This window comes from Scyliorhinus canicula, chromosome 6, assembly GCF_902713615.1.
Source record: "Scyliorhinus canicula chromosome 6, sScyCan1.1, whole genome shotgun sequence".
NCBI classification, from domain to species: domain Eukaryota; kingdom Metazoa; phylum Chordata; class Chondrichthyes; order Carcharhiniformes; family Scyliorhinidae; genus Scyliorhinus; species Scyliorhinus canicula.
Genome location: NC_052151.1, coordinates 118,703,281 through 118,713,740, shown reverse-complemented (window position 1 = coordinate 118,713,740; position 10,460 = coordinate 118,703,281). Strand labels below are relative to the sequence as shown.

General features: G+C 48.8%; 1 protein-coding gene across 1 annotated transcript; it reads left to right on the top strand.

The window, feature by feature from the left end:
- The first annotated feature begins 951 nt into the window (after positions 1-951).
- Positions 952-4,013, top strand: LOC119967442 (zona pellucida sperm-binding protein 3-like). Its single transcript, XM_038799991.1, is given in 10 exon segments — positions 952-1,381; positions 2,436-2,551; positions 2,639-2,658; positions 2,661-2,741; positions 2,825-3,002; positions 3,087-3,213; positions 3,289-3,377; positions 3,450-3,568; positions 3,642-3,770; positions 3,849-4,013. Coding segments are annotated over 10 exon segments (1,407 nt in total). The 5' UTR covers positions 952-964; the 3' UTR covers positions 3,980-4,013.
- The last annotated feature ends 6,447 nt before the right edge of the window (positions 4,014-10,460 follow it).

Sequence of the window (10,460 nt, the reverse complement as noted above, 5' to 3'; positions counted from 1 at the left end):
CCACAACTCTTTTAATGCCCACTGGCAGTTAATGGAACTAGTTTGTCTGCAGACAACCGCTCATATCTACTCTCCTGATTTACAGTAAGCCACAAAAAGCTACACCCACAACGATCACAAATTCTTACTGTTCTTGTCCGGTCACTCAGGCAGTGGAGTAACGGCACTGGTCCCCACCCTGCCTGAGGACCCCCTGGTCAGCTATGCTCAGGTAGAGCACATACAGCACTGGTCACCGTCCTACCAGGGGATTCCACCCATTCTTACCCGCCGTGGCCCATACGCACCCCATTCGGAACTTTTGGTTCAAAACTCTTTTGTTTGCTTTACGGCGACCTTTAGGTTGCTCCCCATCTGCTATTTACATCCTCCAACACTGGGATGGTACACTCACCGCATCAATCGTATAGGCTGCGAGACTGCTCGCGCTGTGACAGTATTTCCTTATCGGCTGTCTTGTCCCAAATATTTGTTTTTTAAATGAGCGAGTCACAGATGGTGACTGATTATAATGGGTAATTGGTAATAAAAGGACAGAAAGACAGACATACGAGATCTTAAGCAAGATAATACAGATATTATGCTTGGGCCCACAGAAATCCAGAAGCACAGAAGCCTCAGGAAGACTACGGAAGAAAGAAGAGAACATGAAGACGGACATCATAGTCTACATTTGGATCTTCGCGGGATCCCTACAGTTTTGCGCGGACGTGACCCCTCTGACCCCTACCCAACAAGCTGTGAATGTTTCCCATCTCTGCCACACACTGTATCCAGAGACAGAGCCTACTTGTGACAATAAGAAAGATTATTATTATTATTTGGGCAGTTCCCACATCAGGAGCGGCCCCTTTTAATTTGTCCCTGAGTTTGTTTCTTTTAGTATAATTAGCTGATTGACCTCAAAAGAGTTCAGGTGAGTACAGGTTGTGAGTATAAAAGGTGCTGCTCCCTGGTGGACAGGATGGTTCAGTTGTTTGGTATCATGGGGGATTTTGGAGTGAGGGCTTTGTTCCCAGTGCTGATGTTAGTTGGAACTGTTTGTTCCTCTGATACTTGGCAACAGTTTCTGGGCCAGAGGTTTCCATGGAGCAGAGTCAAAGCCACCTCTGTGCCTCAGAGAGTCCCTCTTCCTCCCTTTGGTTCCCATTTCCGTGTGTCTGAGGGTCAAAGTGTGTCTCCACTGAGGACTGTGGTGGTGCAGTGTGCAGAGGACAAGCTGTTGGTCAGGGTCCAGCTGGATTTATTTGGAACCAGGCACCTGATTAAAGCTGCTGACCTGACCCTGGGGGCAGCAGGCTGTCTGCCAACCAGGATCTACTCTCAGAACCACACTGTCCTCTTTGACTATGGGCTCCATGAGTGTGGCAGCAAATTGCAGGTAATGTCAAACCTCAACTCTGGCTCTAAGCTTAGGCTGGAGATTGTTCCGCGCTCTTTATTCCAGCACTTGTGAGTTGTCATTGATATTGAGGAGATATCGGTCTCCTGCTTCATAAACCCCCAAACTAGCTCCCTGATTGTACTTTGCTTCTGCTGGTCTGAGTCTCTTCACTGTTGTGACATTAACCCCATTGGTCTGGAAGCTTCTTTTTGGTTCCTGAGTTTTTCCTCTTGTTGATTTTCAGCTCTATTTCCCCCTTATTCAGATCAATTGAACTGAGGGTTCAGTTTCAGTCCAGTTTAATCCAATTGGGTTGGGTTTTATGAACAGAATGAAATGGGAATTCAGATGGATTGGACCAAAGAGGAACTCCACACTTCCCACTTTCCCAGTAATTGGAATCAATGGGGCCCTGGATTAAAACTGTTCTATTTCCAGGCTCCATATTATTGTCGACTTGTGGCTCCTTTTCCTGTTAACTGAAGCTGTCCTTTTATTGAATCAATTCCCTGTTAATTGATCCTGGTCTTGTGCTAATGGTCTTTGTCTAAATGGCTGGGGGTTGCTGAGCAACACTAATGACAAGATGAGGCTGGACAGCCCTTCCTGCCTCCACAACATTGCTTGATTGTTAAGATCTTGGCTGGACTTCCCACAACCTTGTGTCCCTCTCCTCAACATGATTCCCTTAATGTCCAAAAATAAGTCCATCTGTCCTGAATATCCTCAGTGACTGAGCATTCCAAGCTCTCTGGGATAAGAGAATTCCTAAGATTTATGAGCTGCTAAATTAGGAAATGTGTTGTCTTGTTTATCCTAAATGACTGACCCCTGACCTGGGATGACCTCTCTTTCTCTTCCTTCTCTTTCTCCCCCCCCCCCCCCCCCCCCCAAAAACTGACTCTCCAGCTGGGGCCTAGCAGCCTCTTTGCACTGACCCTGCCAATCTCCTTGAATCGTTTTAATTGGATGGGGTGAGTTCATTGTTAACCCCTGTGTAGACCTTTCTCATTCAGATCAGTTCTTCATTCCTTAACCTGATGTCTTTCAGATGTCTGGAGATTTCCTGATCTATAACACCCACCTGACCCACAGCCCAGAGTATCATGGATCTGTCATTGTGAGAACGAATGGAGCTGTCGTTCCCATTGAGTGTCGTTACTTTAGGTGAGAATATTTATTGGATGCCCGATAAGATCCACAGCTGTTGGTGTTCTCTGAGGTTGTCCTAAAATGACTCTGCTGTCTTTCCAGGAAGGGCAATGTGAGCAGTAACCCATCAGGCCTACCTGGATCCCATTCAGCTCCACCAGGTCTGGAGAAGGACATCTTTCATTCTCTCTGCGCCTAATGAATGGTATGTGATGGGGAGTGATTTCCTCTCTTCACTCACTGGGAGTGACACCCACTGTCTCCAACCCTTATCCTCTTGTTCTTCAGGTGACTGGCTTACAGAGCGCACTTCCACTGTCTACTACCTGGGTGACCTCATTCACATTGAGGCCTCTGTTTCAATGAGCAACCACATGCCCCTGAAGCTCTACATTGACCGCTGTGTAGCTACATTGAGCCTAGACAAGGACTCCACCCCGAGATACAGCATCATTGACTACAGTGGGTAAGGAGCTCTCTGCTTTCTCCAGCTGCTCCCATCTCACTGGCTTCACTATTCACTTCATGTCTCTTTTTAATCTATCTTCAGTTGCCTCCTGGACAGCCAAGCTGAGGACTCCTTTTCAACCTTTGTGTTGCCAAGTGGTGAGCGGGAGACTGACAAGCTCCGGTTTGACCTGGATGCATTCCGTTTCTTTGGAGATGACCGTTCATTGGTAGGAGGAAATTGATCATTGGGGTCTGTGTTGGGAGGGAGTCATTAAATAACAACGTGTTGATGTTTCCCTCAGATATTCATCACCTGTCACCTGAAAGTAGCTCCAGTGGATCGGAGAGATTCCAGGAACAAAGCTTGTACTTTCCAAAAGATGCAGAATATGTAAGTCTCTCTCAAATGGGCTTTTGTTGTGATGCACAATACAGTTTGTTGACTGATTTTTGTCTTGCTTAGCTGGACCCCATTGGAGGAATCGAGCATTGACATTTGTGCCTGTTGCCGTGTGGGTAACTGTGCCACAAGGGAGCTGCAATTTGGATCCAGAGGAAGGAGAGATCTTGTAGCTGAAGCTGGTAGGATATTGATCCTCTAGATGTTGGAGGTTTCTCTTTTTCCCCTCTCTAACTGGAATGTTTGATATTGCAGAGAATGACGTTGGATTGAAGTGGGAGGCTGAGGCCTCACTTGGACCCCTGATCATTCTGGATACTGATGTGACCAACCTGGCAACAGACTCCCTGAATGAGGGAAGGATGCAGGAGAGGTCTCCAGGTGGTGAGTTGGCTGACTGCTGGTTTCCATTTTCCCCTCAGTGTTTCCTTCACTAACCATTGGCTTCTCATTGGTTTGTAGGTGTGGAGTCTGAGGTGATCCTGAGCGTGACCCTGACTGTGACAGCTGTCTCTCTGATCTCTGCTTCATTGATCACCTTGTTCCTGTACAGGAAACGCAATCCAACTCTGTTCACCCGGTCATCAAATTAATTATCAATAAAGCAGTGATTCCTTTTGTCTGGGAGCTGATTGGTCTCTGCATTTCATTCGTCTAAGTCCATGGAAATAATGGCTGGGGTTTGTGCACTCAAAGCTCCAAGGACCACATCTCCTCCTCCTCCTTGAATGATTTTTCTATTTGGGAGTAGTTTTTTTTGTGGGGGCTGTTCTGTCTGCTTCAGTTTCCACCCCAGTGTGGGGGAGAGGGTGTGAGCAGTTCAGGGGCCTCCTTGTGGAGAAGAGAGGGGAACACTCTGTATTCCCTCCCTGGATAGGGGGAACATTGTGTGACTGTCGCGAACTGACTTGCTGATCCCCAAGAGATCTAATCATTCAGGTCTCTGTTATCCAAATGTTTGCAGCTAAGTGACACAGGTGGAATCTGATAATGGCATGGTTTTTAATCTAGGATAATGGAACAGTGGCCCCTCCACTCTGCTTTCAAGCTCTCGCATCAGGATTTGGGAATCTAACAATCCAACATCATCAAAGGAGACATCTTGTTCTGAGCAGGCTTGATGCTGATTGGTCAGAATGAAGACTGGGGCATAAGAACTGAGTTTGAATCTTCCTGTGTTAAAGATTGAAGCTGATCTGAGGCATTGAAGGATTTGGTAGGGTGGGTCTGCAGAAATAATCCCATCATAGGGAATTAAGAACCAGGGCACCTGACCTCAAACTGACCTTTGGGTTAAGGGAACATGAGGTGAGGCATCTGGGCCTAGGTGAGCTTTGAATGAGTCTAGGAAGCGATGGAGGAACGGGGAAGAGTCCAAGAGGTGGCACTGAAGAACAAGTGGATAACACTGGCTTCACAGCACCAGGGTCCCAGGTACGATTCCCTGCTAGGTCACTGTCTTTGTGGAGTCTGCACATTCTCCCCATGTCTGTGGGTTTCCTCAAAACGTGCAGGTTCGGGGGATTGGCCATGCTAAATTGCCCTTGGTGTCCAAAAAGGTTAGGAACGTTATTGGGGGTTACAGGGATAAGGTGGAAGTGAGGGCTTGAGTGGGGCGGTGCAAACTTGATGGGCCAAATTGCCTCAAGAGGGAGTTGTTGTGACCAGGTTCGATTCCCAGCTGGGTTGCTGTCTGTGCAGGAGTCTGTATATTCTCCTGGGTCTGCATGGGATTCCTCCAGGTGCTCCAGTTTCCTCCCACAGTCAAAGATGTGCAGGATCAGTGGATTTGTCATGCTAAATTGCTCTGTAGTGTCTGAAAGTTAGGTGGGTTTGCTGGGTTACAGGAAAGGGTGCAGATTGTGGACTTGGGTAGGATGCTCTTTCAGGAGCTGGTGTAGGACCTGGATGGGCTGAATGGCCTCCTTCTGCACTGTAAATTCTATGACTCTGATTTCAAAATAAATTTTAATACTACACCATATCTCTATTTTGTGTGACCTCACTCTTGGAGTGAGGTATCCTTTCCCCTCAGTCGTATAAAATTAAAATAAACTATTGGGTTTCAGTTCAGTATCCTAGCCACTTTTGGGGTCTGGTCCAGCATCGTCATAGAGACTGGAGATGCTGGGATTGCTCTTGGAAAAGAGGAGGAGACCTAGTTCACGTATTCAAAATTGAGATTAAAACAACTTTTGGGGAAATTAGAAATTTCTTCACGTGTATGGTTGGTAAAATCCGAAACGCATGATCTGCAATGTGGTGGAATCAGTAACGTTCAAAGAGCAACTGTATATGTACTTCCAAGGGGGTAATTGAGGGAAAAATCTGGAGTAGTGCAATCTGGATTTCTTTCAAAGAGGCAGGATGAGCAGAATGGCTTCTTTCTATACCATAGGATTTGATTTGTTTTCAATTGAAATATTTAATTTTCACTGTGCCATCTGTATTGTTGCTTATCCACTGGTACATCTTAGTCATTTTTTGATTGACTCAATTGACTCAATAGATGTAACTATTTGCAGGTAAGGCAATCCCATTTACATGTTTAGTAAGCAATGCCACAAAACGATAGTTTAGCAAATAGAAATGCCAAAGTTAATTCTTAAACTTCATGTTCAGGTGCAAGCAATAAACCCAGAAGTCTCCAGCAAGGTTGAGGTGAGAAAATATTGCCTTAATTAATTCATAGTTCATTTTATTAATTAAAATCTCTTTAGCAGACAAGTTATAGGAGTGAAGATGGACAGACAGGATTATGTCATCTACAGTGCAAAATGATGCCATTCAGCCCATCGTGTCACCACTGACCCTTGGAAGGAGCACCCTACTTAAGCCCACACCTCCACCCTGTCCCCCACCATATCACATTGGACATTGAGGGCAATTTCGAATGGCCAATCCACCTAACCTGTACATCTTTGGATTGTGGGAGAAAACCAGAGGACAAGGAGTCTCTGCCCAGACAGTGACCCAAGGCAGGAATTGAACCCTGGTGCTGTGAAGCAACAGTGCTAACCACTATGCTACCCTTGATGTGGATTCTGTATACCTGAGTTCTTGGATACATCTTCTGAGATAGAAGCTATCTGGACACATGCCAGGAATTGCATATGAATGAACCTGCTCTGGGCTGGATTGATACCAGACTTGGCTGAGGAGCAGCCTACCAGAATAGAAACTTGCCCCTTTAACTGGTTTTGCCAAAGGTTAATCATCTTTCTCAGTTGGTATGAATTAGTGACGGGTAAAGCAATGCAAACTGTACATGATCCATTGAAAGCAATGGCCTTACCTTTTTCTTAAATATATTTATCTATTGGCCTGGGATTTGTAACAGCGAAATTGTCAGTATTTGCACCATGACAGTGCAAGGCTGATAGCACAACTTCCAGTATCTGCACATCTGTCATTAAATGTGGAAGTTCAGAATGAATCCCCTGCTTCTCCACAGGGTTTGCTGTCCCAGGTTTATCATAATGAAGGGGACTGAAACTCTACCAAAACATATATTTTTTTAAATAAATATTTTATTGAGGTATTTTGTTTGGCAGTTTAACAGCAACAAAATCAACAATATAAATAACAAAAAAAAATACATAGTGCAAATTCTGCCACTCTCTCCAACAGGTCCTGCCATTGCTTACCCCCCTATGCTACACTAACCCACCCCCCCCCCCAAAACTTCTGCTGATGTTTAATTCTCTGCGAGGGAGTCGACAAATGGTTGCTACCTCTGGGTGAACCCTAACAGTGACCCTCTCATGGCGAACTTAATTTTTTCCAGATAGAGGAAGCTAGCCATGTCTGAAAGCCAGGTGTCCGATTTCTGGGGCTTTGAGTCCCTCCATGCTAGTAATATCCTCCTCCGGGCTACCAGAGAAGCAAAGGCCAGAACATCTGCCTCTTTCTCCTCCTGGATTCCCGGGTCCTGCGATACCTTAAAAATCGCCACCTCGAGCCTCATTGCCACCCTCGTATTTAATATCGTGGACATGGTGTCGGCAAACCCCTGCCAAAATCCCCTCTGTTTTGGACATGCCTGGAACATGTGGACATAGATCGCTGTTTCCCCCCCCTCCCCCCCTGCACACTTCGCACACCTGCCCTCCACCCAAAGAATCTGCTCATCCGGGCCACTGCCATGTGAGCCTGGTGAACAACCTTAAACTGGATTAGGCTGAGCCTGGCACATGTTGCAGTGGCATTAACCCCTCCTAGTGCGTCCACCCACAGACCCTCCTCCATCTCACCTCACAGCTCCTACTTAAGTTTCAGCTCCTTGGCCACCATCACTGGACTGGTGGAGTAACGTTCCAGCGGGAACAGCAGGGGCGCCGTCACCAGTGCTCCTAAACTTGTGCCCTTGCACGAGGCCACCTCCATGCGCACCCATGGCGGCACACACACACACACACCCTACACCACCCCCCTACCCCCCCCCCCCCCCCCCCCCCAACCAGTCACCTCCTCACCATGACTATGTTGGTCGCCCAATAGTAATTACTGAATTCGGCAGTGCCAGTCCGTCATCTCCCCGGTTCCGTTCCAGCATTATCCTCTTCACCCGCGAGGGCTCTTCCCCCCCCCCCCCCCCCCACACACACAAAGCCCACAATAATCTTATTAATCCACTTGAAAAAGGAACGCGGGATGAAGATGAGGAGGCATTGGAAAACGAAGAGAAACCTCGGGAGGACCGTCATTTTTACTGACCCGCCAGAGACAGCGGGAGCGCATTTTGTGTCCGGAAATCCTCCTTCATTTGGTCCACCAACCGGCCCAGGTTCAATTTGTGTAGCCTATTCCAATCCCTCACCACCTGAATACCCAAGTATCTAAAACTGTCCTTCACCACTCTCTCAGAGACAGACAGCAGCAAGACATCCGCATACAACAAGACTCTGTGTTCCACAGACCACCCCCCCACCCCCGGGACCAGCCGCTTTCATCCCCTTGAGGCCCTCAGGCGGTCAGAGCAATCGCCAGTGGCTCTATCGTCAGCGCAAACAGTGGGCAGAGGGGATATCCCTGTCTCGTCCCCCTGTGAAGTCTGAAATATTCCGACGTCGTCCTATTTGTCCGTACAGTAGCTACTGGCACCCGGTACAGCAGCCTAACTCAGTCAAAAAAGCCCCTCCCAAACCCGAACCGCTCCAGCACCTCCCAGAAGTAATCCCACTCGACCCGGTCGAACACTTTTTCCGTGTCCATCGCAAACTACAACTTCCTTTTCAAAATGAGCAAAATCATAGCCTGTGACAGTGTCTGGAGTAAAACTCCTCTTTCCGTGGCCTCATTAAAGACTTTCAACAGCACTCTCCCCAATATCCTGGAGAACTTTTTATAGAACTCGACTGGGTAGCCGTCCAGTTCCGGGACCTTCCCCGATTGCATGGCCTTCAAGCCCACCGTTATCTTCTCCAGCCCGACCGGGGCTCCCAGCCCTTCTACCAGCTCCCTGTTCACCTTCGGGAAAGTCAGCCCATCCAAAAAGTGCCTCATCCCCTCCGGTCCCCTAGGGGTTCCAATCTATACAGCCTACTATAAAAGTCCTGAAAGGACTTGCTCACCCCCTCCGAGTCCCTAACTAAGTTCCCATTCCCGTCAACCACTTTCCCTATTTCCCTAGCTGCCTCCCTTTTTCTGACCTGCTGTGCAAGCAACCTACTGGTCTTTTACCCTTGCTCGTACACCGCTCCCTTCACCTTCCTGAGCTGCTCCACTGCCCTACCTGTAGTTAACAAATTAAATTCCGCCTGCAGCCTCCGGCGTTCCCTCAATAGCCCTGCCTCTGGCGCCTCCACATAACTCCTATCCACTTGTCGGATCTCTCTTACCAGTCGGTCCATTTCTGCCCTATCTGTCCTCTCCCTGTGAGCCCTGATCGAGATCAGCTCCCCTCTCACCTCTGCCTTCAGTTCTTCCCAGACCACTGCTGCTGAGACCTCCCTCGTGTCATTTAGCTACAGGTAGTTAAGCATGCACTTCCTCAATCTCTCGCAGACCTCTTTGTCCGCCAACAGCCCCACATCCAATCTCCAGTGCGATCCATAATGACCTGCAGGTCCACCCAGTGCTGAGCATGGTCTGAGATTGTAATTGCCGGATATCCCGTGTCCACCACCCTGCCAACAGGGCCCTGCCCACAACAAAGAAATCTATCCGGGAATAGACCTTGTGAACGTGGGAGAAGAAAGAAAATTCCCTGGCTCTCGGCTGCCTAAATCTCCACGGATCGACCCCCCCTCCCTCCACCCCCCATCTGCTCCATGGACCCTTTCGGCTCCTTTGCCATTGCTGGTACCCTACCCGTTCTCGAACATGACCGGTCCAGGCCTGGATCAATACCATTATTGAAATCCCCACCCATAATCAGCCTGTGTGAATCCAGGTCCGGAATCTTCCCCAGCACCCCCTTTATAAAATCCCCATCATCCCAATTTGGTGTGTATACGTTGACCAACACTACCTTTATCCTCTGCAGCCTACCACTATGCATGATAAATCTCCCTCCTACATCCGAGACTATCCTCCCCGCCTCAAATGCCACCCGCTTACTGATCAAAATCGCAGCACCCCTTGTGTTCGAGCCCAGTCCAGAGTGGAAAACCTGCCCAACCCAGCCTTTCCTCAACCTGACCTGAACTACCACGTGTCTCCTGCAACAGCACCACATCCGCCTTCAGACTCCTAAGGTGTGCAAACACACGAGCCCTCTTCACCGACCCATTGAGCCCCCGGACGCTCCATGTGACCAGCCTAGTTGGGGGGCAAAGTGCCTCCACCCGCCCCCCCCCCCCCCCCCCCCCCCCCCCCCCCGGCCAGCCATCACCCTTCTTGGGCCCGCCTCCAGCCCGTCTGCCGCACCTCCTCTGGCCCGCCAGGTGGCAGCCCCTACCCCAGACCCCCTCAGTGACCTTCCATCGAAGTCCCTCCCATGTCAGCAGAACCCATCCCCCCCCCACACCCCCCGAGCAACACGACTCTAAATCCCAACCCAGCTAATAAACTAATATTAAACACACCCCACTGTGCCCCCGTGAGCTAGCTCACTCTAGCTAGCTTGGCGAC